A 25,095-nucleotide genomic window follows, 5' to 3' on the forward strand; every position below is an offset into this window, starting at 1 on the left:
ATCTACTCTTGCTTTTGCATCCATCATCACCAGCTTTGCCAGTACTATGGAGCACCTATATGTCAGAAGAAAGATACAGTGAAGAATTACGCAAATCAGTTGCACAAAAATAAATAAAAAATACTTACGCTTACATGAAGGAATGTCTGCTGTCCACTGTGTACTATTTCCTTTCCAAGTGCATGTGACAACTCCTTGTCCAATCAGCTGGTGTTCTTCAGAACACCGAAACGTTATTACTGTGCCAACAGACGTACCATTGCCATGGATTATCTGTGATGTGCCAAGGTGCGGTGGAAATATTTGGCTGCATTGCCCTATTAGAAGAAGGGGGAACCAGTTGCTTTACTTATATCATCATGTTCTTTCAACAGACCTATAAGCTGAAACAGCATTAACTCATCTTGATATTACCACAAAATTAAAATAGCCACGAATTAATTATATCTGGTGTAGCATACTGGCTAAGAACGTAAACTGTGACCCTGGAATTCCTGGTTCAAAGCTCAGCTCAGGTACACTCACTATGTATGTATGTATGTATTTTAAAACATTTGTATCCCGCCCTACATCATTAAGATCTCACAGCGGTGTACAGATAAAATCAATTTAAATAGTATAAAACAATAAATAATTTAAACACCTAAAAACATATGAAACCATTAAACAAGCTAATACCAATTGAAATTAAAACAATAAAATTTTTAAAACTGTGTGCCACTTGCATTTAGCCCTCAAAGGCTTCAGTAAAAAGCCATGTTTTTACTTGGCGCTGAAATGAAATCAATGTCTGTACCAATCGGGCCTCACTAGGTAGATATAGGCTAGCCTCTCAGCTTCTGTTTCCCCATTTACAGCAGGACAGGAGGGAGTGGGCAGGAGGTAGAACTGCATATACCCCTTACCAGTAACTGATAGATCTCTGAGTGATCTGCAAGGATTTCTGATTCCCAACTGTTTGACAACAGCAACAAAATTACTCCCCCCTCCCTAAATTATGCTGCTAAAATGAAGAAAGTTTAGGGTAACCAGGGTACTCAAAACTAATTTGTGGGCTCAGAATTCTTTAATGCTAAGTGTATGTCTTTTTTTACCAGGATCTGGCTGGTTTATCTCAAGGTTCTAGTTTAAAAAAAACAAAAAAACAAGTAGATCCTACAAGCTTGAAGTCTGTCCACTCCTGCAATAAGGGATAATTGTGTTGGCCTACATTACAGAGCAGACATAAATATTATTCAGAGTATGTGTATGGATTGTTTTACATGCTTGAAATGTGCTATATAAATGCTAAGTGGTGGCATCAGAATATCAGACGGAGAAGATTTAAATGCTCTGGATCTATCCTATGAAGAGGAAACGAGCTAACTGGATTGTAAGAGTAGAGCTGCCAGACACTGATAATCCCAAAGAGATAAATATTATTTCCTCTCTGTCAATTAGACGTCTGACCCCATATCTCATTTTGAAACCAAAGCCAGTTGTGTTAGGCCAAGTGGTTCCATATCTGAACAACTTAAGACTTCTCTTCTAGAAGTATGTTTAAACACTTCACGTTGCCATGTATTAAGGCTAAATTAAAATTTACTAATTCAATATACAACAAAACAACACAGATGCTGATATGACACTTTGTACTCTAGCCTTTAAAATATTATGGAATGATTAAAGCTGCAATCCTATGCATACTTTCCTGGGAATTAGTCCCACTGAGCATAGAGGGACATGCTTCTGTATTAACATGCACAGGATTGCACTGTAATTTAGTTTAATGATAGGCTGTCCTGGATTTAAAAAAAATAGAATAATGTAATGTAAAAATACAAATCCTTAATTTTAAAGGACTCATCAGTATTATGGCACTTTCCTCACTTTGGAATTGACCTGGGCCATGTTTCCACGACAACAGAAGGAGAAGCTAATGGAGGAGTACCGGATTTTTAAAAAGGAATCAGCTTTGCTGTGAGCAGGGTTCCATTCTCCAGACTCTTCAGACCAGTAGAAATTGCTTTGCAGAACATACTTCCTGGGTGGGGGTTGGAGTGAATGTCATCTGACTGGCAAGGGCTGCTCAACCAATAAGAAAGGTTTCCCCCCTCCCCTCCCCCCCCACCTTTCTCCTTTCCCCAAAAAGTCCAGATGCACCTGCATTCCAGCAGCAAGCCTCATTGAGCACAGTGGGAGTTACTCCCGAGTAGACACACATATGCTTGTGCTGGGAAAGAGTGACTGGGAGGGGGAGGGGACATAAAGACAGAAACCAGCCCCCATTTTAACCTGCAGGATCTCTATGATGAAGGCTAGTTTCTTCCTAAGGCAATAAACCAAACAAAAGAGAATCAGAGCCCTGAGATCGCACTGTGCCATGTCAGTTCAGCGAGTTCTCTGTAATTTCTGTGGGCATTCAGAGGGCAAGCCTCATTCAGCACAATGGGGGGAAACACCCCTTGACTGGGATCATGGTGAAAGGCACATCCCCGGGCAGGGATAGCATGCCCAAGCTAAATGTGGGGGTTGGGGCACACAACAGCTATACCGGGGAGAACCTGACTTAAGGAAAAGCACTGAACTTTAACCAGTCTCAGGAAATCCGCTTTTTCCCTGATAAGCTCCTGGGTGGCTGCTGGATGGCCACAACATCACGTATCCCTAACGACCTCAACACGCAGCCAGCTCTGAGTGAATGGCTTGTGGAAACACCCCCCTGAAGTAAGCTCTCCTTTTCAACACAGCAGGTCTGCATTTTACTGACTGCGGCTCAACACTATTCAGTCTCGGCAGTATGCAAGTCTCCAGTTGCAGCAATAATGCCTTCACCACAGACAGATAAAAATGAAAGACTGGTGTAGGAAAACCATTTGGGGTGTTAGAAATTGTGAGTGCTCAATTGCTTCTGACTTGTTTCCAAATTTAAACAAGTCATGATCTTCCCACCCCTATTTAACTAGAGGAAAATGCTCATTGCGAAAACTGATCAAGACAGTGCAGTGCATCTAAAATGAAGCTCCCGTTAGAAATGCCCTCCTCCAACGTGCCAATTTGCACCACCACTGTTGCCCAACCCCAGCAAAGCAAGCAGTCCCCGGAGTCCCTGCACCACTTCTTACTGTGCCCTCAACATCGCTAGCAAGCACACTGTTGGCAGCAGCGGTGGCAATTCCTTCAGTTAAAGACGCCCAGGACGTAACCCACGAGCACAGCAAATTACTGTTTACACTGCTACAGAAAAAGTCACTCTGTAGGGCTGGGCTATAAAGAGTATCCTATAGATTGCACTCCCAGTAGAGGAACCAATCTGGGATTGGAGCCCTCCGTCTATCTTATGCCCTTCCTTCTCCTCAAAAAAAAATCAGCTGGAGGGCCTCTGAGACCATCGAGCTCACTTACCGGCGACGGAGTGACGGAGAGACTGCACGATCCTGCAGATCCATGCCTCTCCTTTCCCCACCCAGCGGAACACCTGCTTCTTGACCTCTCCAAGCTTATCCGAGGTTGCTGTTTACACCTTGGAAGAGTAGCCACTGTGGTGCCTTCTGTGACACCTGCGGAGGGGACGGGGAATGGTTCAACCTCAGATTCCCCTTCCCAAGGTCATAGGAATGTCTGTGGTCTTAGGAGGGGGAAATCTACTATACCCTACAGTCCCTGAGACGCTGTCTCAACAACCATATGATTGTTCTGCCCACCTATTCCTGAAAGGCAATCATAATGTGTTTTGATGGACTCTAATCCTCCTCTGTTCAATTAAGGCCATGGTAAACAATGATTAGAAAAAATATATATTGAAATGGACACATAGGGTCAGGTCCCACAGGGGCTGCAGGGTTGTATAGCTTTCTGCTAGATCTAGCCCAGAGCCCAGGGATCATTTCAGTCACAGGTGAGGTTGTGCCAGTCATACTGCCGGCAAGATATGATCTATGATGACAGAAGCAAGAGCAACAGTCAGGGAGCAAGCCATTCAAATCATCCGAGCCAAGAAGACAGACCAAAGGCAGAGGAGAGGATGGATGGATAGATAAGGAGATAGATAGAATGGCTACTTAAGCATCACCCAAAAAAGACAACACAGCGTTGCATAACGTTTGCACATGTGTTTAGATGCAAATTTAGGAATGAGGGGTTAGATCCAGCACCTGCCTCCTGTGGTGGGCTCTGCTCACAGAAGATGCCTCCACTCAGTTTACAAGGATTCTCCCCTTCCATCCCGGATCACTGCTCAGCCATTCAGGAGGGGGCCCCAATTCTCAGGGGACTGGAGAAGCTGCCATGGGGAGGAGGGGCTGCTATGGGGGGGAGGGGTGGGCAAGTCTGCTTATGCCAGCCCAGTTGCCTAAATCTTGATCCAACCCAATAACTATAATTTAAATAGCAATACAATACATCTCACAGTGGTGGGGAACCCTGTGACCAGGTGACCTATATGCCTGCTCAGTCTGTTATTCAGCTGCTCTCTGCTGATAGGCAACTTCAAGGCTGCTGCTCTCCCTTCCGATAGTTCTTTACCTTTGAACCAGAAATTGGACTAGACAGCCCTTTGAACAGAGAAAGCCTTCAAATTGAGGACTGTCTTCTGTAAGGTAGGACACATGGCCACCCCCACCCCACTCTCTTTCTATGGTGCTCATGTGGTAGCATACTTGAATTTTTATTAGTTGTCACTTGGCTGCAATGGTGTTTGTAGAGTAATTAAGAAGTCTTGAGTTTGTCAGCTTTTCTTCTTGAGCCATATATTTTCAAACATCCCCTTTGCTTGACCCCTTCAAAGAATGCTTAAGACTAGTCAGCTGATGGCCTACGCAGCTGTATGCACTTCCCCTGGTGTGCCCTTCTTGCCCTGATAGTCTTATGTCATCATCACTTGTACTTGTGAAAAATATTTGAAAAAACATCCTTGCCATAAAGCAGGGGTGGGCAACGTGCAGCCTTCCAAATGCTGTTGGACTGCAACTCCCATCATCCCTAGCCAGCACAGCCAATTCTGAGGGATGCTGGGAGTTGCAGGGCCACACATTCTCCATAACTGCCATAAATGATGCATTTCCTAAGATTCCATACCTGAGTTCAAAATTGCTCCCCAACATTCAGATGCCTATCTGAAACGAATTCCGGTTACTCAACTACCTGATTTTGAAACTGAGCTTAAAATCTTCCTAGATCAGATTCAGTATTGCTTCCTGGAGGCTTGGTTGGAAATGTATGTTTCAAGTTGTCCCTATTTATCGGGGGCGGGGGTCCTGATTTTCTGTTCTCATGTAAATCGCTGTCCTAATTTTCTTCCTATGGTTGCCTTGGGGAGCGTAATATCTTCTTAGTTCTTTGGTGTGCAAGTTACAAGCGCTGTCATTTTTCAAGGTTTAGTTCCCTCCCCAGGGACACCAGAAGTGAATCAGTGGATAAAGACATCTTGTCTTCAGTGTACATGGAGGCCAATGCACATGCTGGAACACTAAGGCAATACACACACACACACACACACACACACACACACACTGCAGCTGCTGCTGTGGCCTGTTTTGAAGATGGATAACGTATTATAAGAGACGTTGTTTTTCAAGTCTCTCTTTAACATAAAGAAGAATCTCCCTACACTGGGCTGGCCTAAGTCATTGTGCCTTGGGCAAAGGACAAGATGTCCCTACCCCATTCCATGTCAGCGGAGGCTGGTGGCTCCTATTTCAGTGAGGCAGTGGATCTGCTCTGGGTTTCAGTCAGAACTCTAAAGGAGCTACCCAAAGTGCTAACCCCCAAAATGGGGTTCACACCTTGGATACACAGAGTTCTGGCGGGTTCCAACAGAGGAAGTAGCCATAAGGCTCAAGAGGAATGGCTGTGGGGCCTCCCCTGTTGCTCCTCACACACCTTAGCATCCTCCATCTGTGGTTGCCACCTCGCTCTGCCTACTGGTAGGGCTGGCCCTGAAAACTGCCTCAAGAAAGTATAGGAAAGTCTTCAATATGCAAGCCGGGAGAGGTGCAGGGAGTCTTAGGAAAAGAACTGGGATGTTACAAACGTATCCCTATTTTCATTTGTGAAATATTGGAGGGTATATATGGAAATACCGCATCAGCAAATCCCTTGAATTGGAGTCCCTGGGCCAAAATACATCTTCCACTGGAAGTTCTGGGACTGATACCCATTTTTAAACTGAAATGCGCCTTCGGGGTGGGGGGAGGGGACTAACTACTCAAGGATGTTTAACCTTTTCTCCCCATGCTGTTTTCCTGATCAAAATTGCCCTCCAAAACCTTCTTCAAAGTCTGTGTGTGGGGGGAGGGAGAAATACCTCATGGACAAACAGAAGCTCAGGGAAGGATTTTTTACCTGGAAGACAGCATGAGGAAAAAGGGTTCACCACCACCTCCATTCCATGCTCTGAACATATCTGGCCCTTCAGTTGATTTGGTTGTGCAATTAGAAAATCAGTAGCAAATCTTTCGCTCTGTGCAACAGATGAAAACATTCTGCACTAGATGAAGTTTCCAAACCATCTTTAAAGGCAGCCCCACAGAGAGCATATTACAGTAGTCCAGCCAAAAAAGGTTGTGCACCCCTGCCGTAGAGACTAGCAAATATATTGTGGCATAAACTTTTGTGGATTAGAACCCACTTTGTCTGAAGTGTTATTTTCAGTTGTTGGCTGGGTGGATTAATACACAGATTGCCCCAAAGGCCATGAAATGCAAAGGATACCAGTGGGTCTGTGCTATTTTTAAGCAGAGCACAAATGTATACAAGACTAGAATGCCCCATTCCCACCAACACTGGTGATAATACAATCCTACTGGTTATGCTATCAATATGCTACATAACCTTTGAGGCATACAAAATGCACTATCCTCGTTGACCTGAGACATGTACACCTATCATTTCTACCTAGTTAAGCTACAGGTTTACACAGACCAGAGGAAGGAAAGGAGGACAACGGGTTTCCTCAACACCATGGGGTAGTAACTTCAGAGTTCATCTTCCTCTAACACAGCTGCCATACAGGCACTATCTGTCAGGATTGATTCTGAGCATAGGGCGATAGTTAGCAGCTCAGATTCAGAAGAGGAGCAGCCAGAACTGGGGGAGGCTTTTTCACAGGCCAGCTCAGATATGGGTAGGCTTCTCAGTTTACCAACTCCCAGATGGCTGGGCATGAAGCTTCCCCCTCACCCCCCTCTGTGAGAAGCAGCGAGCAGGAGGAGGGGCTTGAGGACTGTGACCAAAGAGACGTGAGGTGGAGATGCAGAGCTAAGAGGGAAATGCCAGGGGCGGAGCTCAGATGGTCGAACCAGTTAGCGATGCGTGCGAGGCTACGCAGGGGAGCAGCAAGTGATGGGTGGGACCTCCCTCCCTAAGTTAGCCTAGCCAGACAGCCGCCCTTTCAAACTGTGGGCAACTTTCGGTGATCCCATTTGAATCCCCTGGAGGCTTTCCTTTGCAGCCAGAGAGTCTTCGAGGATTTGCATCTGTAATGAACCTGTGAATAATTAATTAAAGGTGTGAGACTGAAGCCTCTCCTTTTGTGTGTTTGTGAGTGCTTAAGGAAAGAGGGGGCCAAGGGAATTGTGACTCTGTCTGTCTGTCTGTCTGTCTATCTATCTATCTATCTATTTATCTATCTTTCATTCATTCATTCCATTTCTATACCACCCAACAGCTGAATCTCTGGGCTGTAGCTGCTGGCTCAACTACAGTATCTCATCAACAGCCCCCCTCATATTCCTGTACTAGCACCACTATCTCCAGGGACAGAGGCAGTGGGGCTAACCTACCTGTTTCTGCAAAACGTGAATTCATAGCTGGTCCCCAATATTCATCACAATTCGAAAGGTACTTGTCCAGTTCAGAAGTACCAGCAGAGCTCTTTACTGGAGGAGTCATTTACCAACAACTCCTCACCTCACTACTGAGTTCATCGCTGAGATGACAAAAAGCCTGTAATGTTCCATTTATGCAGGGACACTATTTCATATTATTCTTCAGCTACTGGGCTGGATCCAGACTGGGTCATGCTTCAAGTAGGCTCACTGAAATCAATGGGACAACTTAGTTATGACTAACTGAAGCCCCATTGATTGAAATGAGCCTCCTCAAAGCATGATCAGGGCTGGATCCAACCCAATGTCTTCATTGTAGCAAATAAAGTGTGCCTAAACAGACACCCTCTGAAGTCCCTTCAAGCACTGGAAACATCTGCCCTTAGGTGTTGGATACACTATATATCTAAGCAATTTTTTCAAGCGTTACTACATTGGGACAATCTTAATTTGACATTCACAACAAAGTATCATAGAGTTGGAGGGGGTCTTGAACACCGGGGGTGGGCAGAAGGCAGATCTCCAGATGTTTTTTGGACTTCAATTCCCAGAAGCCCCTGCTAGCATGGCCAATGGTCAGGAATGCTGGGAACTGAAGTCTGGAACATCTGGAGATCCACTTTCTGCCCATCCTTGTTGTAGGCCCTCTAGTCCAATGCTTTGCTCGATGCCAGATATCCAGAGCTAGAACATACTCAAAAAATAGCTGCCCAGCTTCTGCTTGAAGGCCTCCAACTAGGGAAAGCCCAGCACTCCTTTAGGCAAATGGTTCCATAACTGAACTGCTCTTACCATCAAGAAATTTCTCCTAATGTTCAACCAAAATCTATCCTCCTGTGACATACGCCCGTTTTGAGCAAGACATCTCCTTAAGAAAATCCCATGTATTCTGACTCAAAGAGAGACATATGGATCATATCAATCAGAATACATGGAATCTTTGCAAGGAGAAGCTTTACTGTGACTTTTATGTTACTGTCTGACAAGGAAAAGATTTGTTCCAGCTGCTACATTTTGTCATTTACATCAAAGTCAGATAATACTTAAATAAACTGTTGAACTCACTCATGGATCAGCAAAGATATTAAGTCTTTTTGTCCTTTTTTTCCCTCTGAAAACAACAATTTGAGAAGAATTAGCCAAATTAAAATGATAGCCTATTTAAAGACAATGATGAGAAAACCTTTGTATCAACACATTTGCCAACAACACTGAAAACTGACATATGACACCTCAGGTAAGTATAACGATGCTCTAATTAAAGGAGATCCACAAACCAAAGTGTTATATTGTTGCATCTCGACTGTTATTTTCTAGTTAAAAATAGGCAGCAACGGATATTGCCAGAACAATTATCCTTCTAAGCATGCCATTTGCAGATTTGTTTTATTCCTGGAAGAGGTGCAAAATGTTCTCTCTTATTCTTCTCGTTTGTAATTAACATATATCACACTGTTGTTAACTCTGATTTTTCTCCCTTTGCCACTGGGGACAATTTAATCAGGTTACATATGTCCTATCATTCCACTGAAAAGTAAATAGGGGGAAGAAAGGCCAAGTAGTTAATGAATCACTTAATTTCTATGTTTAATAACAAGGGTGTCTATAGAGGATCCAATACAAATCAAGTTTTACAACTTTTAAGTCACAAAAATATTGCTTCCTTTCCACAGGCTTAATCATAAATGTCTATGGATATTTGTCCCATCCTTAAGCATTATCCCGGTGCTACTAATCAGTTTTCACTGATAGGCACATAACCTAAACCAGGGGTGCCAAACCTCGGACCTGGGGCCAAAACTAGCCCTCTGGAGTTCCCCAGAAGGTCAAGCCCCTTCCCCTTTCCCCCAGCCACTGATCATTGGGTGGTTTCCTGGCTTTGATGCAGTTTTCCCCCTTCTAAAAGGTTGAAGTGCCTCTCCTAAGGCTTCGTTATTGGCAGTAAGACCTTTCAGCTAAAATATGCTGGTATTTTGAGTATTTGGCCCTGCCCCTTTTGCCTCTGGCCCTGCCCCTTTTGCCTTCCACCCCACCCACCACTGGAATGCCAGCCCTGAGAGCTTCTCTGAAACAGAATTTGTACTGAAATAGAATTTGTACTCAGACCAAAAAAGGTTCTGCACCTCTGACTTACCCACTTTATACAATCGCATGTGGCGGAGGGACTGGGATGGCAGTGGCGAACCCCACCCCCAACCTCAACGCATTGATCGTAACTTGTGCTTCTGTGTGTGTGTACATAGCGTCTTGTGTCCACACGTAGGATCTGTATAGAAGAACTAATCAAAATAAAGTAAGGAGCAGGCTCAGCAGGCAGAACGCTGTTCCCCTCCCCATGTGTTGAGTGCACACAGATTGTAGTTGCCTACTACTCACTACCGTGAGTGGTAGTTTTGTGTTGGAACAACTAGGCTAGATCCTAACTCTGGCAAATAGGGTATAGTCATCCTGCTAAAAACACCGCCTCGCTCTTTCAGGCCAAGGAACAATCCAGCCCTTTGTCTCCAACCAGCAAGATACTTCTGCGAAGCATACTAACAAAGGAATAATAGAGATTGCTATCCCCTGTCATTTATCCCCTGCTTCTGGTAGTCAAATTGGTCCTGCTCTGCACTGCTTTTTAGCTTATAAAATGCACCGTACCCCTTTGATGTTCCAACATGTGTAATAAAGGGTGTTTGGTGGTATGTGGCTTCAGAGACTGTTATAAGACCATCAGCATCCATGCACAAACCGTTATACAGCACAGGATGGCTGCCGTGCAGGAGATGAGTGAGAACTTTGCAACACTAGGGCACTGTGATTGGTACACTCTGTACCATGAACCACTGCACAACAGCCCTTAAGATAAGACTGTGGAGGAGATCTCGCCTGTGGTCATTTACAAACTCTCCTGACCAGTCACTAGTCTAGCTCTGGCTGTTTAAATCTGCATCTATCATTTAATTATATCTCCAGATCTGACAGCCACAAATACTGTTCCACAATTCCTGAGCTTTAATTGTGTAAACATTTTAATCCTTTAAGGCAGCCTTCCCCAACCTGTTGCTCTCCGGACTTTCACTCCCATCAGCCCCAGCCAGCATGACCAATGGTCAGGAATGCCAGGAGTTATAGAACAAAACATCTGAAGGGCAGCAGGTTGAAGAAGCCTGATTTAAGGTTTAATCATTCTAAAATAAAATCCAATTTAAATGATACTGGGAGTGCCAAGAAGCCTCACCTGCCTGGGACTCCATGCAGCCACCATGTTCAAATAGAATGGCCAACCTTCTTGCATAGTCCAGGGAGCATGCCTGGGATATACAGCCCAGATGGATGCCACACTGGCATGCTAATGCAACATACGAGGACTGTATAGAACCCAGACTGGGAAAGGGATTCTGTTCCCCCAGTGACACCATTCATCAGGCGTAAGCACACAATGGCAAAGGTCCCATAAACCCAATGGATTTTGCTGGCTCTCCTCTACAAAATGTACAAATTGTATTAATGCCATGCAAGAAATGGCTCTGGCCATCAGTGTGTTTTCTCTCTTTCTAATGTTGCCTTTAGCGCTGAAGTTTTTGCCCTGTAAAAGGACAACCAACTGGGGGGTGGGGGGCGGGGAGAGAGAGAGAGAGAGAGAGAGAGAGAGAGAGATTCCTAGTGTGTTGCTAAATAACTTCCCTTTGTCCCTTTTTTATGACCGCCTCTGCATAAAATGAGTAACAGAATGTGAAATGAATAACAGAAATGAGTAACAGAACATGTGCAGTTTTTTAAAAAGTCTCTAAAACGTCACCAAAAGACTTGCTCTTTTTTAGCATTGAATTCCCTCCTTTCCCTGTGCAGCCGATCTTGATCTCAGTGACTCCCTGTTTGATAATGAGCACATATAACCATTTTCCCACTTGAGGAGACTAGCCTTGGTGTGTTATTCCTTATCAGCAGAAGGCCTTGTGAAATCTGCAGCTTTATACCTAGAATTGTTTATTAAAACCCTTTCATCATAATTAGAGCCAAGCCAAAGAGGGAAGGGAGTAGAGAGATACAAGTTGAGGTGATGTGAAAGGCTATGGAAGTGTCCAGCTGTTAGAGTGATCCCTGGTTGGCAAGGATTGCCTATAAAGCCAGTATAAGAAGTATTTTCCTCAGCCTAAATGATAGTCATTTGCTCTTAGAGACATAGCCAAATCTGACGGGATTTGTAGCATCATGATACTGTCATATCCAGTACATGATCCCTGATTGGATGGGATCAGTCAAGGAGGAACTAAACCAAGAAATATGACAGTGAAGCAGCCATTTAAAAAACACATAGGATTATGGGGTTTGGGGGACAGAAGGGGTAATACACCCCAAACTTCTACTCCTGAAGCTAAAAGCAAATGCAGAGAACATTTGGCTCAGCCCTAATCATTATTCTCTACCAGTACTCGCGAATAACCTCTCATTTGTTAAATGTGTGCAGCCAACCATGGTACTTCTGCAGACACTGCCAAACAGTACATGGGACACATTAACTAGAAGCCATATTTTCTAATGGAAGCAGCAATGAACAGAACAGTTAACTTTCCCATGCCCATAGTAAAGCTGACATATTATCTGGAGATAATGTTCAAATAATGTTCAACATTTCAGACAATCATAAAAGAGCTCCATGAAAAGTGTCAAAGCACTCCAACACAAAGAAACAAAACGTCTAAAACCACCTCTGCATTTCTAAAGCATCTATAACTTTCTCATAAAAATTCTAATGTTATCCTCCATCTAGACATCTTGCTGATCTATGAATCAAGCCTCAAAAGAGAAATAATGCTTTTTTGCAGTGAATCTTTCATTAGGTATGGATGCATTGAATGTAAGCATGGCTGAAATCCACTCATGATGGTCCTATTGTTAGATACATTTTCCTCTTCTGTAAAAAAAAGGGAATACTGTATATATCATAAAATTAAGTCACGCTTTTATTATAATGGAATATGTGATTTAATTCTGCAGGAAACCGCCAGATAACAAACAATAAAGCAGGGCACACTCCAACTGCAATAAAACACTTTAAATTCCCATTGATTTTGATGAAAGAATTAAGGATGCACTTAAATCTCTCCTACTGAAAGAATTTAGAAGCAGGGATGTTGTGGACATCCGGCTGGGGCTCAAGGCCCGGCGAGAAATCGCTGGCTCAGTACTCCAGATGCCAGTCCACAGATCCCCACGTTTGCCTGACTTGGCACACCCCAAGTCGGGCAAGCACGGGGATTCCTGTTTCCTGGCAAGCCACAAAAAGGCAGCTCAGCCTTTTTCAAAAATGTTGATTTTACACAAATGGCCATAAAGTGACCATTTACACACGATTACAGGAGTAACTGACTATTTATGCCTGTAAGCTTGCATAAATGGCCACCTTATGGACACCATTTACGCAAAATAGCGGTTCGGTGAGAGATCAAGGTGGTCATGCACCGCTTGCTGGGCACTTGCAGACTGCCCGGCAACTCGACGAGTGCAACAAGCAGGTGTGGGCAGCCCGGGGGGGTCTGGCAAGCGGTGCACCACCCAGACCACGGTGAGTTCACCCATCCCTATCTAGAAGTGTTTAACTTCAGCTACTGTTTTGACCTATGCATATTTCCTCAGAAATAGGACCCACCCTGTTTAAGGAAGGCTCCGCCCCACCACCACCGCCCCACCGTCCCAGCAAGTGTGCCTTGGAGTGCAGCCTTAAAATGTTAATGCTCCAAACAGAGGTGACTGTTCAGTACATCCCCAGCAAGCTAACTTGCCAAACCACATGCAATGGTTTGCAGTGCAATCAATAAATGGATAAATATTACATAGCCCTACAATTTACCAGCTCACAAAAAAATAGCAGTATCAAGAATACAGACTACAAAAGATTGGTAAGAAGAAAAGCACACGCCCTTAACTTATTCAACAGGAAAACATGTATTTCCTGCCGGGGGTGTAGTGGTAAATGTTGAAGTGCAGGAGCATATCATGACAGTCACATGGTCACACACCTGGGTGTGGGGGTGCATGCACAAACATATGCATATCCTGTTTTTCTATTATTTACACTCAAAGGAGGTAGCACTCTGATTAACAACTCCACAGTGGTGGCTGGTGACTCCCGTTCCAGAGGGGCTGTGATTCTATTCAGGGTTTTAGTTACCACCAGCCAAAACTCTAACGGTGGTATCGAAGGTGCTGAAAGGTGCTATCCAAAGTGCTGAACCCTATCCCCAAAATGGGTTCAGCACCTTGAATGGCCCTGCAACCACTGCTCTGCAGGGAAAAGCTTTGATCTACTGCTGATCAAAGATAAGAGTTCTTCCATGCTAGGAGAGGATAAAATACAGAGACAGAGAACCATATGAGCTGCCTTATGCTCCTTGCAAGAGGAAAGAAGGTGAGGGTATAAAATAAATAAATAAATAAATAAGGGAGGAAGAAATGGAGGAAGGAAGGATCCAAGGAAGCATTGTAGTAGCTTTCTTCTGAAGAACTTACTGCCCTTTGTTGCAAAACACATACACTCTTTGAATAACTGGAATTAGAATGTGAAGATAATTTCATTTCTGGTTGCAACTCATGTGAACATGTCCTGTTCACAATCCTGAATGTTGAATTCAAGTGCTTATTAAGAGAACTGTTAGCAAATTTCCAAATTTGTGATTGTATTCAAAATATGCATATTTTTTAAAATTTGCACTCTGAAATGCGCATTTTTTTAAAAAAACCCACATTTTCGTGCTTTAGTCAATGAAGAGAAACTACGCGCTTCTGAAAAATACTCAGAAATGTGCAATTTTCCCATTTGTAATGCACACTCTCCCTATTAGAACGTGATGAAAAATAGGTGGGAAACGAAAACGGAAGCGAGCTGAAAGGAGCTTTGAAGTGATTTCTGGAGAATTTAGTCAGGCTTGAAAATGACTGGTTCTCCTATCCCTACCTGACACAGCCCTTCACCTCTCCCCTCAGAACTCTCAAAGCAGGAGCCCTGGAAATTTGTATGACACCAACTGCCCTTTTTACCCTTTCTTCTTCAAGTGGAGACTGCTGTCCTAAGTTATCCAGCATTTCAAACCAAGCATGGTTTATTCAGATAATCCACTAAATATGTACCACCTGTTTGGTCTAGAAAATATATGATCCCCCCACCCCAAATAAATAAATCTATGTCTTTATGGGGGCTAGATACAACTTAGATATTGTTAGATATGTTTTTCCTTGTTGGAGTCTGATCAAGAGGTGAAGTTTACCAATTTTTGACAAGCTATTTAATTGGTTTGCTTTTTTACATGTTAATAACATACTAGCTACCTGTTTAGAATTATACTTTGCAGGAATGTTAGATAATGCAGATGCGCTCTCTTTCTCTCTTTTGAATGAATGCTATATTGTTTGGTATGCATTATATTTCCTTAGACATCTAATAATAATAATTTGAAAATTATTTTAAAGAAACTATTTTCTCACTGGTTTGGCATGACATCCAATCATCCATATTCATCGATTTCTATTGTCCTGCAAGAGACCATCTTTTGTTGTCACAGTCCTGCGCTTAAACTAAATCTCACCTACGGAAGGAAGACAAGCCAGAAAGGGAAAGGGTATATAAGATAAAATTCAAAGTAGTGGTATTAACATTCAAAGTCCTAAATGGCTTGAGACCAGGACCTGAAGGATTGTCTCCTCCCTTATATATCTGCCCAGACCCAAAGATCATCCTTAGCAGTCCTTGTCCGGGAGCCCCTGCCAAAGGAAGTCAGGCAGGTGGCTACCAAGAAGAGGGCCTTTTCTGCTGTGGCACCTTGGGTGTGGAATAAGCTTCCCAGAGAGGCTCACCAGGGGGCCTACATTGCACTCTTTCTGGTGCCAGGTGAAGACCTTTTTATTTTCCCAGACATTTTAGTCTTTTAGTTCTGTTATTTCTAATCTATCAGTGTATTTAAAATGCGTGCATTGCTACTAGGTTTTATCTTGGTTTTTACTTTTATTTTATTCTGTACTTTTAAACTTTTATAACGTATCTTATGTAGTATTTTATGGTTTTAATTGTTATGAACCACTCAGAGAGCTTCGGCTGTTGGGCAGTATAGAAATGTAATCAATCAGTCCATCAGGGTGGAATCCTATGGGATCCGCCCTTGATACTCATAAACTTCCGACAAGCTTAAGAGTATCCAGGGCAGAATGGTGATCCTTACCTCCTCCACACCTCCCGCTCTGCATTTCAGCTAAATGGGCTTTTTTGCCTGTCTAGCTGAGGTGTTGCAGAGGGGGAGGGAAAGAAGATGGAGCAGCCTCAGGATATGGCATAAGCCAGCCTCTCCAATCCCCTCCCCACCCATGGGAATACCCCCTTTACCTCCCCTCTGAGGTTACTTTTGCAACCTTGGAGATTCAGCCAGTGGAGTTCCCTCCACGCCGGCTGCGAGGGGGAGGGGGGCTCAGATTCCTGGGTCTGAGGACACAGAGCTGTCTCCAGCCTCAGATCCTGGAATCAAAATATCCTGTGGCCCCTCAAATAAATAAATATTCATCCCAAATGGATGTTATCTAGGAAATACAAATAATAAATGCACAGACTTATTAATCCCCTGTACCAGTTAGAACCATCTGATCATCAGAGGCCACACATTTAGGCAGCCTTCCCCAATCTAGTGCCCTCTGGATGTGTTGAACTGCAACTCCCATCGTTCCCAGCCAGTATGGCCAGGCTGGCTTCAAATGATGGGAGTTGCAGTCCAATACATCTGGAGGATACCACGTTGGGGAAGGTTGTTTTAAGGCATGTCCTGATTTACAGTATGGGAAGGGAGAGTGGGGAGAAGAGCAGAAATGACTGTCTGAATACACATCGTGGGAAATTGAACAGTAACAGGGTGCTGCAAAAAAGTACAGACATTTCTAATTTTTCTTATTGGTTTTGAAGGCTCATTTAACCTGCAGTTCCTAGGCTGCAAAAGATGTATGATGTGAAAATGAAAGAAAATCCACATCTCAGTAGCTTAGCTTCTTTCTTTTCAAGAGACATATAAATCTTACAAGCTAACTTTCAAAGGAATGATTTACACAGGGCTTTTTTCTTTCAACTTTTTATAAAGTGCAAGTTCTTATAACTGAATGCTCTTGGGAAGTGGAGACTTCCCAAATGATTCCTAGGGTGCACCCCAAAGATCTCACATAAAACGATGACCGTGCTGATGTTAGAATGACATCAGTGTGTTTCTGGGTCTTGCAAGTTTCTGGTCACTAAAAGATTGCTTATAGCTTTAGGGCACAATCCTATGCATGTTTAGACAAAGAAAAGGCTTACAACTCCCAGCATGCCCCAGCCAGCAATGGTGGCTGGTGTATGCTGGGAGTTGTAGGCCTTTTCTCTGTCTAAACATACATGGGATTGCACCCTTAGTTGCTTTAGTTTCTGGTCACTAAAAGCTTGCTTACAGCATTCATACAAGCACAAATCCCTTGACTTAATCGGAGGTCTGTTAGAGGAGACATTCATATGGTAAGTCACACACTACTTGTACCTCCGCTTTCCCCAGGAATGAAACCATAAAGATTTATTTCAGAAGTGATTCTCTGACAGAGGAAGTTGAAGATATAAGTTGGCCTGGCACCCTCCAGATGTGTTGGATTACCAACCCATCATCCCTAGCCAGAATGGGCACACTAGCTGGGGGGTGATGGGATTTGTAGTCTGGCCCATCCGAGGTGTGCCGGGTTGGGGAAGGCTGATGTAGGTTTCCTGATTTTCAAGGTGTCCCAGCTCAAGGATAAGCAAGACTAATCCTACTTCCTCCATTCTGATTTCCATTACAGAATTGTCAGAACGGACAAAAGACACTCTATGGAGCCCCAGGGAGACCACTGGAATTCTTATATGAAAAAGTCATAAAAATAGTGGAAGCACAGGAGCAGATCATCAGTTCATTTTTACACCACCTAATAGCTTCCCAATAGCAGGAAAGATCAGCAATGGCCTAGTCTGTTCTTCTGCATGGAGAAGAAGCAGTTGTGTGTTCCATTCTTCTGATTGAAATATGAAGTGCAAGAGCTGATTCTGTGCTTAGGATTGAGGAAATGTATTCCCCCTTTATTTTGAACAAGAAGGTGCACATATTTATTTATTATGACATTCATATGCCCTTCGTTCAAGCTGCTCAGGGTAATGTACATAGTTCTCACACATACGTACAGTACCCAGCGCAAGTTGGAGGAAGGGCATATAAATATAAAAAGGGCATATATTTATTTGTTTATTTCTATACTGCCCAATAGCTGAAGTTCTCTGGGCGGTTCACAAAAATTAAAACCACAAAGTGCAGCATAAAACAATATAAAATATGAAAGCTTAAAAACACAATATAAAGTACAAACAGAAACACCAGAGGTAAAAGACTAGGAAGCTAAGGGAGCAATCCTATGGCCGCTAGTCAGCGGCTAGATGGCCATAGAATATGTCAGTTTCTGGGAACCGATCTCAGACGCTCCAAGGTCGGTTCCCGAACAACCGACCTTCCCCTCATCCCGCACTGCCTCGCAGGCAGCTAGGAACAGCCCCATGCTTGGAAGAGGAGCACAGAGTGGAGAAAACGGGGCATTCCGGGGGGGCGTTCTGGTCCGGGGAAGGTGGAAATGTCAGTATGACACATCCTATGTATTGTCCAGCAGCTGCTTCCCTCACTCTGCCTTCCCATGGCTAGACAGCCGAAATCGTCTGTCTAGCCGCAAATGCAGGGCAAATGCAGCACAATCCCCGCTGTGCTTCTCCTGCCCTGCATTGGATAGGTGGTCACCTCCGAGTTCGGAGGCAGCTGCCTATCCCCATAGGATTGCACCCTAAAATGCTAAAATACCAGGAGAATAAAAAGGTGGCACCAGAAGGAGTACAACGTAGGCGTCAGTCGAACCTCTCTAGGGAGCTCATTCCACAGCCGAGGTGCCACAGCAGAAAAGGCCATGTTTCTTTATTATGACATATAAATGTCATAATAAATAAATATGTACACATTCTCTCTCTATCTTCACACCTACCTTGTGAGGTAGGTTAGGCTGAGATGGTGACTGGCACAAGGTCATGCATACTGCACCTCTTTAAAAAAAAAATAGCACAAGGTTACTCACTAGCACTATTCACAAAACTGTGCACACAATGGCCTGGTTCACACATTAACTATATCCCAGAGTATGAGTTGAGCATGAGTTGAGTATGGGTTGAGTATGGATTGTCATTGAATCGTGGGTTGTTGTTGAATCATTGTTTTCCATTAAAAAGAGTTATGCTCAGGGTTTGTTCTAAAGTTGTTGAAACTCTGCAAGTGGAAAACCTACATTCTGAGATCAAAATAAATTATGCAGTAAATTACATGTTTCATCATTTTTCTAATGTATTTTCCTAATGTATCTTCATCTATTTTCTTAATGTTATTTACTGTTCCATCTGTAAAAAAATATATAAAAAAATCCTTGAAGTCTATAGAATTTTTCTAAGCATCTTTAATCTTTAGAATTTTGTTTTTCAGCCATTATTAGTACATTCATTATTATTGGTGCATGAATTAAGTCTTTGAGTTAAATTTTCAAGAAGAATGACAGAATATAAGTTATTTGAAACAGAGAGACACTCCAGGGGATATTTGCATGGTAAAAACCCTTGAACATACTTCACCATCTGATTTGACAATATATTCAAGGCATGAACATAAAGGTGGAATTGAAAGAGTTCACATCATGGACTTTTAATGCGCTTATCAGCCATAAAGAGTTTAAGGTCCACATAAACAAAAGCAAGCTTATCATCTAGGTGGCATTCACAACTTCACAGTGAAACACAGGGTTCCTTTACACATGCAAACACCACTTATTTTCTCATCACTTAAGAACTGGACCAGATGATACTTCCCTTTATGTATGCTGGGGAATGGGAATAGATGGATGCCTTCCCACCCTGACCCCTGTCCTCCCCACAACATGCCTGCCTCTGATGTCACAACATCCATGTAGCAGGCATAATGTTCTAAGAGAGGATACACTTATGATATCCAACACATGTAGGCTCAGATTACATTTTCAGTTCTCAAATTTGTGATCTGGGTCTATTCACCTTGGATTGTTTGTGCATATACCATATTAGTATGTTACATCCAGGACGGGCATTAGGATTAGATTTGCCCTGGGCAAAGAGTGGTTTATGGGTCCAGCCCCCTCCCTAGTCATTTCTGCAGTATTGCCAAGTTGTGTGGCTTGTGCAGAACTGCAAAACCTAGAAAAGTAAAGCTGTGTCCTACTGATTCTTATCTAGAGTGAATGCTATGAAATTGGAAATTGAAAAAGAAACCTACTTTAAAGGCACATAAAAAACAAAGATAGCTGCACTGGTCCATTAGTAAAAAGTCCAAAATCCACAGTCACATAATGCCATTATTAGGACCAACCAAAATGCCACAACAGATAGTGCAAGCCTTCAACTTCTCCAGAACTCTTCATCAGGCAAGGTGGTATAAGTGGCAGGAGATGGGAGAAGAAACAGAACAGTTCAAAAATGAGGCTGGATTTTATGTCCATGAGGTCTGTAGTACAGGCTCCATTTCAAAATGGTGATTGCAGACTGAATGAGTCACTGGTAGATATTGCAGGTATCAGATAACACCTAGCATTCTGGGAAGCAAGGGCTGACCCCCATTTCTGAAAACATAAAGGCCAGCTGTATCTTTAAAACTAATTTATGGATGTTAAGTTCGTCCCTGGCTCCACACTTGTAAGAACAGTGCGGAGCGGCCGAAAAGGGGGTGTTCCTGGGGGCGGGGCGGGGATGGCGGAAGCAGCGTTTTGATGCTTCCTATGCCCCATCCGGCCTCCCACCCCCCACTCTAAGGTGCCCTGGCTAGACAGCCGAAATTGGCCATCTAGACACAAATGCAGGGTGGCCAGAGCACAGAGAAGATGATCTCCTCCATGGTCCAGCTGCCCTGCACTGGATAGTCAGTCACCTCTGTGTTCAGAGGTGGCCAACTATCCCCACAGGATTGCGCCCCCAAAAGTAAAAGGACTGTGCTTGAAGGTGATGTGCAGGGCGGGGGTTTGGATAGGCCCTGTTGTGGTGATTGACCTGTGATGGTCCATTTACGTATGGAAGTCGCCTTCTGCAGTTGCCAAGTGATAAATGTGCATGTGTGAACCAGTGGATGAGCAAGGGCCAGCAAAGGTGTGTTGCTGAAAATCCTAGACCCCTTTGTACATATAGATGAAGGATAATAACTAAAGCTGTGCACAAAGGACCTCTCAAAATTCTCCATCCTATTTGTGGGCAAAGAAATTGAAGGGAAATTCACTTAATTTCTCCAGGTGGAGGAGAAGCTTTCCAGCACTTTCTCACAGGTAGGGCTCACCATTGGCAAGGGTTGTTAGCACAGCTTCTTTCCTTTTTCCTAAGGGTTTTTGTTTCTTGTGCTTCCACTGCAACTGGCAACAGCATTAACTGTGCTGGCAGGCTGGCCCCCATTTTGCATTCTCCACCATGCAGGTGTGAGGGGGGCAGTGTTGTATCCAGCTCCACGGAAGAGGTGGACCTAGTGCTGTGCCAATATCTGTCCTCCAATTTCCTGAAAGTTTTCTTCCCTCATTAAACAGGCTTCAATTTTTCTGCCTCATTCTCAAGGCATTCTATGGCTTATTTTGAATTTACTTTGGAGATGTTTTTGAGCTTAATCAACGTGAGGTAGCTGAGGGTGCTGTGTGTGTTTTTCTTGGATTCCTGCATTGAGCAGGGGGTTGGACTTGATGGCCTTGTAGGCCCCTTCCAACCCTACTATTCTATGATTCTATGATTCTTTCTATTACACCTCTCTCCATTGCTCTGCAGCCTCCCAGGCTGCCTGCACTTCCTGAGCTGAAAAAGCCCTATGGGAGGCGTTAACTCATGAAATCTTCCCCTGGGCTTTGATTGAAGTGTGGGAAGCCCAGGAGATTACAGGCTGCTAGAGAAATGATTGTACACTGACAGGACACTTGCGCACACTCCTCGGCTACCACATAAAGAAGATAAGCACAAGAACCCCCAACTCAGCCCATGAGAATTTCTCCAAAATTTTCTTTTCCTTTGAATTTATTTTCAAAAGCAACTTCTTTTCTTCTATGAAATTAAGTGAAAAAGGCCAAAAAATGTGGGGAAATTTTTAGGCACAGCACTAATAATAACTCTGTGATGACAGTCTGAATCTCAACTGTATAAAACACCTAAAAAGGCATGGTCATAAACTCACCACCTCTCTGATTTTTGTTTTCAGATGAATTCGGGGGGGGGGGGGGGCGGGTAGCCATGTTAGTCTATTGCAGGAAAAATAACAAAGAGCCTTGTGGCACTATACAGGCTAAGAAATTTATTCACATTTATTCTAGCATAAACTTTCATGGACTATAATCCACTTCAGCCTTCCCTAACCAGGCACCCTCTAGAAGTTTTGGACTACAAGTCCCATCATCCATGACAACTGGCTCTGCAGTCTGGGGCTGATGGGAGCTTTAGTCCAATACATCTGGAGAGCACCAGGTGGGGATGGCTGGTCCACTTGATCAGATGTGGACTATAGTACACGAAAGTTTATGCCACAAAATGCCACAAGACTCGTTTGGTTGGTTGGTTGGTTGGTTTTGCAGATGAAATTAGCCATGTTTGAAGTTAAACTTCACTTTTGTATTTGTACTGAGCAAGTAACCAAATATAATTCTAGCTTGTCTCTCTTGTTTCCTAGGCAGATGTGCTTCTATTGATTAAAAAGGTTAGGGGCAGCTTCGTTTTGCTACAGTAAATCAAGACAGGAGGAAGTCTGTTAGGGCTAATCTGTAGTATTTCACTTTGCCTTTCTTTTCATTACAGTGATAAACAAGCTTCACCTGATCTTGGTACCTGTCATCTTTCCCTAATTCCCCACAACTAGGGGAGCTAAAACCTGCATCTGCTCTTTAATCATTTGTAGAATGTGTGAAAATTTCCCAGGTATTTTTATGAATATTTCCTCCTTGCCAAACAGTGGCACTGCATGTTCACAACACTTATCTGCAAAGGGAGATATGTGATTTTCTCCAGGGTAGGATTTTCTGAATGTTTATTTTCCATATTATTTTGGCTCCTAGTAAAATTATGCATGACCTCCATTTAAAGGCATTGACTTCTAGCTTAATTATTTATGGTTGCAGATTTAAAGCACAGTCCTAGCGTAATGAATTGGGATATACGGGGCACTTACAAAAAAAACCACCTCTTTATGGAGACGCCTCTTCCTGATATGTTTCTTCCTCAAAAAAGAAAAAAACATTCTGGGGATGGGAAGTGCAATGAAAGCTGCTTAACTGAAAGCAAGGTTCCTCAATGAAAAGCAGAAATCTGGCTTAAGCATTTATTATTATCATAGTGAGTGAGTGCACAAAGATTGGATGGGGGAAGGGAAAGTGCATGGTTGTTAACTATGCTCCCCCCAACCTGCCCACACATTCACAGACCCGGTTCACACATGACAAACTAGAGTATGGGTTGAGCATGGGTTGAGTATGGATTGTCATTGAATTGTTGTTACGTAAGAACCCTGCATTGTGGTCAATTATGCCGCGGTAGCTTAGGGGCCGCGGTGGCTTAGTGGTTAAGACGCTGAAGTGCAGACTGGAAGGTCGGCAGGTCAGCAGTTCGAGACCCGAGTGCTGCGTGACAGAGTGAGCTCCCGTCTTCAGTCCCAGCTTCTGCCAACCTAGCAGTTCGAAAGCAAGAAATTGCAAGTAGATAAATAGGTACCGCCTCGGCGGGAAAGGTAACAGCGTTCCGTGCATCTCGGTGTTCAGTCATGCCGGCCGCATGACCACGGAAGCGTCTTCGGACAGCGCTGGCTCTTCGGTTTCGAAACGGGGATGAGCACCGCACCCTAGAGTCGGACACGACTGGTTGGGGACACCTTTACCTTTTTAAGAACCCTGCATTGTGGTCAATTATGGATTGTTAATCATGAACAACTCAGGAAAAGAACCCATGGTTTGCTATTGGGTTATGAACTCTGGGTTGTTCGTGGTTAACAACCCATAGATAAACTATAGTACAGGGTTCACACGTAATGACTACCTATGATTCAACAACAATCCATGATTTAATGACAATCCATACTCAATCTGTACTCTAGGTTGTCATTATGCACGAACCAAGACAATGAATACACCAGTAACAATGAATGTACTAATAATGGCTGAAAAACGAAAGACTCTAAATATTAAAAATGCTTAGAAAAATTCTGTAGACTTCAAGGATTTTAACTCTTCTTTTTAATTGAAATAGGCTCATGTAAACAGAATAACTTGGGGTTACTCCAGATACTACAACAGCAACAAACTTGGGTTTGTCACTGAGTGTACACTGAACAGGAAACTGCAGCCAATCCACCTCTCTGATGTGTGCATCTATATGACATATGTGTTTTCAAACATTCATGTGTTACATTCATATTTACATTCCTTTTGGTGTGTACTTTAAAAAAAACGTAGATATACACCTTAAAAATGTAAAGTGTGAAAAAAACATCAATACATAAAATGGATGAATAATCTGGATCTGTTCATTTTGTTCTTTTATTAGCTAAATCCATCCTATTACAGAAGAAACCCAGGGCTTCTGCAGCTTACTTCCCTGTCCAAAATTGTAAAGCTGCAAGTAACTAAACTTCCACAGAGATAGATTAAAAAAAAGATTTCCACAGGACTCTGTTCCTCTGTCAAACAAAGATCCCCTCATTTCCAGTTCCCAAAGGAAGATAAGAGTAACAAAAGAATGCAAACAGCAGTGTTGAGAAGCAGGGATTGGTCAGGCCATAAATCCCTTTTTCAAGAGAGCAATCCTATGCATGTTTAGATAGACAAAAGTCCTAGAACCCCCAGCATTCCCCATCCAGCAATGCTGGATGGGAAATGCTGGGAGTTGTAGGACTTTTGTCTGTCTAAGCATGCATAGGATTGCGCCCTAAAAGTACAAGTAGACCCGACAACAAATTGTTGCTGTGGAATGTTCCTGTTCAGGCTTCCAACCAGCCATCCTCTCTTCCTAGGGTGGCTAGGTGTCCTTTTTTTTTACAGAGGACTGTCCTCTATGTGAAGAGTGGTCAGAGGACTGTCCTCTATTCTGAAGGTTTCCTCTATTTTATGGGCTGTCGAAGAACCATAAGGAGGCCTTGAAGTTGCCTATCAAGATTTAGCACCCAGACAGCATGCTGATGAGACACACAGGTCACCTGGTCACAATCTTCCCCATTATGCTGAG

At 43.4% G+C, this 25,095-nt stretch overlaps 1 protein-coding gene across 6 annotated transcripts in view; it reads right to left on the reverse strand.

The window, feature by feature from the left end:
• SUSD3 (sushi domain containing 3) overlaps positions 1 to 25,095 on the reverse strand; it is a 61,685-nt gene that overhangs the window by 24,710 nt on the left and 11,880 nt on the right. For 3 of the 6 annotated variants that reach the window (XM_084839987.1, XM_084839986.1, XM_084839991.1), the window contains one exon: positions 129 to 317. In XM_084839987.1, the coding sequence (XP_084696113.1) occupies positions 129 to 317 (189 nt within the window). Of the gene's footprint in view, positions 1 to 128; positions 318 to 8,870; positions 8,917 to 15,272; positions 15,374 to 18,839; positions 18,898 to 25,095 lie in introns of all 6 variants that reach the window. The other 3 variants (XM_084839988.1, XM_084839989.1, XM_084839990.1) reach the window with 3 other exon arrangements.

This window comes from Heloderma suspectum, chromosome 2, assembly GCF_057233095.1.
Source record: "Heloderma suspectum isolate Gila_16-S chromosome 2, 16-S_ref, whole genome shotgun sequence".
In the NCBI taxonomy this organism is placed as follows: Eukaryota; Metazoa; Chordata; class Lepidosauria; order Squamata; family Helodermatidae; genus Heloderma; species Heloderma suspectum.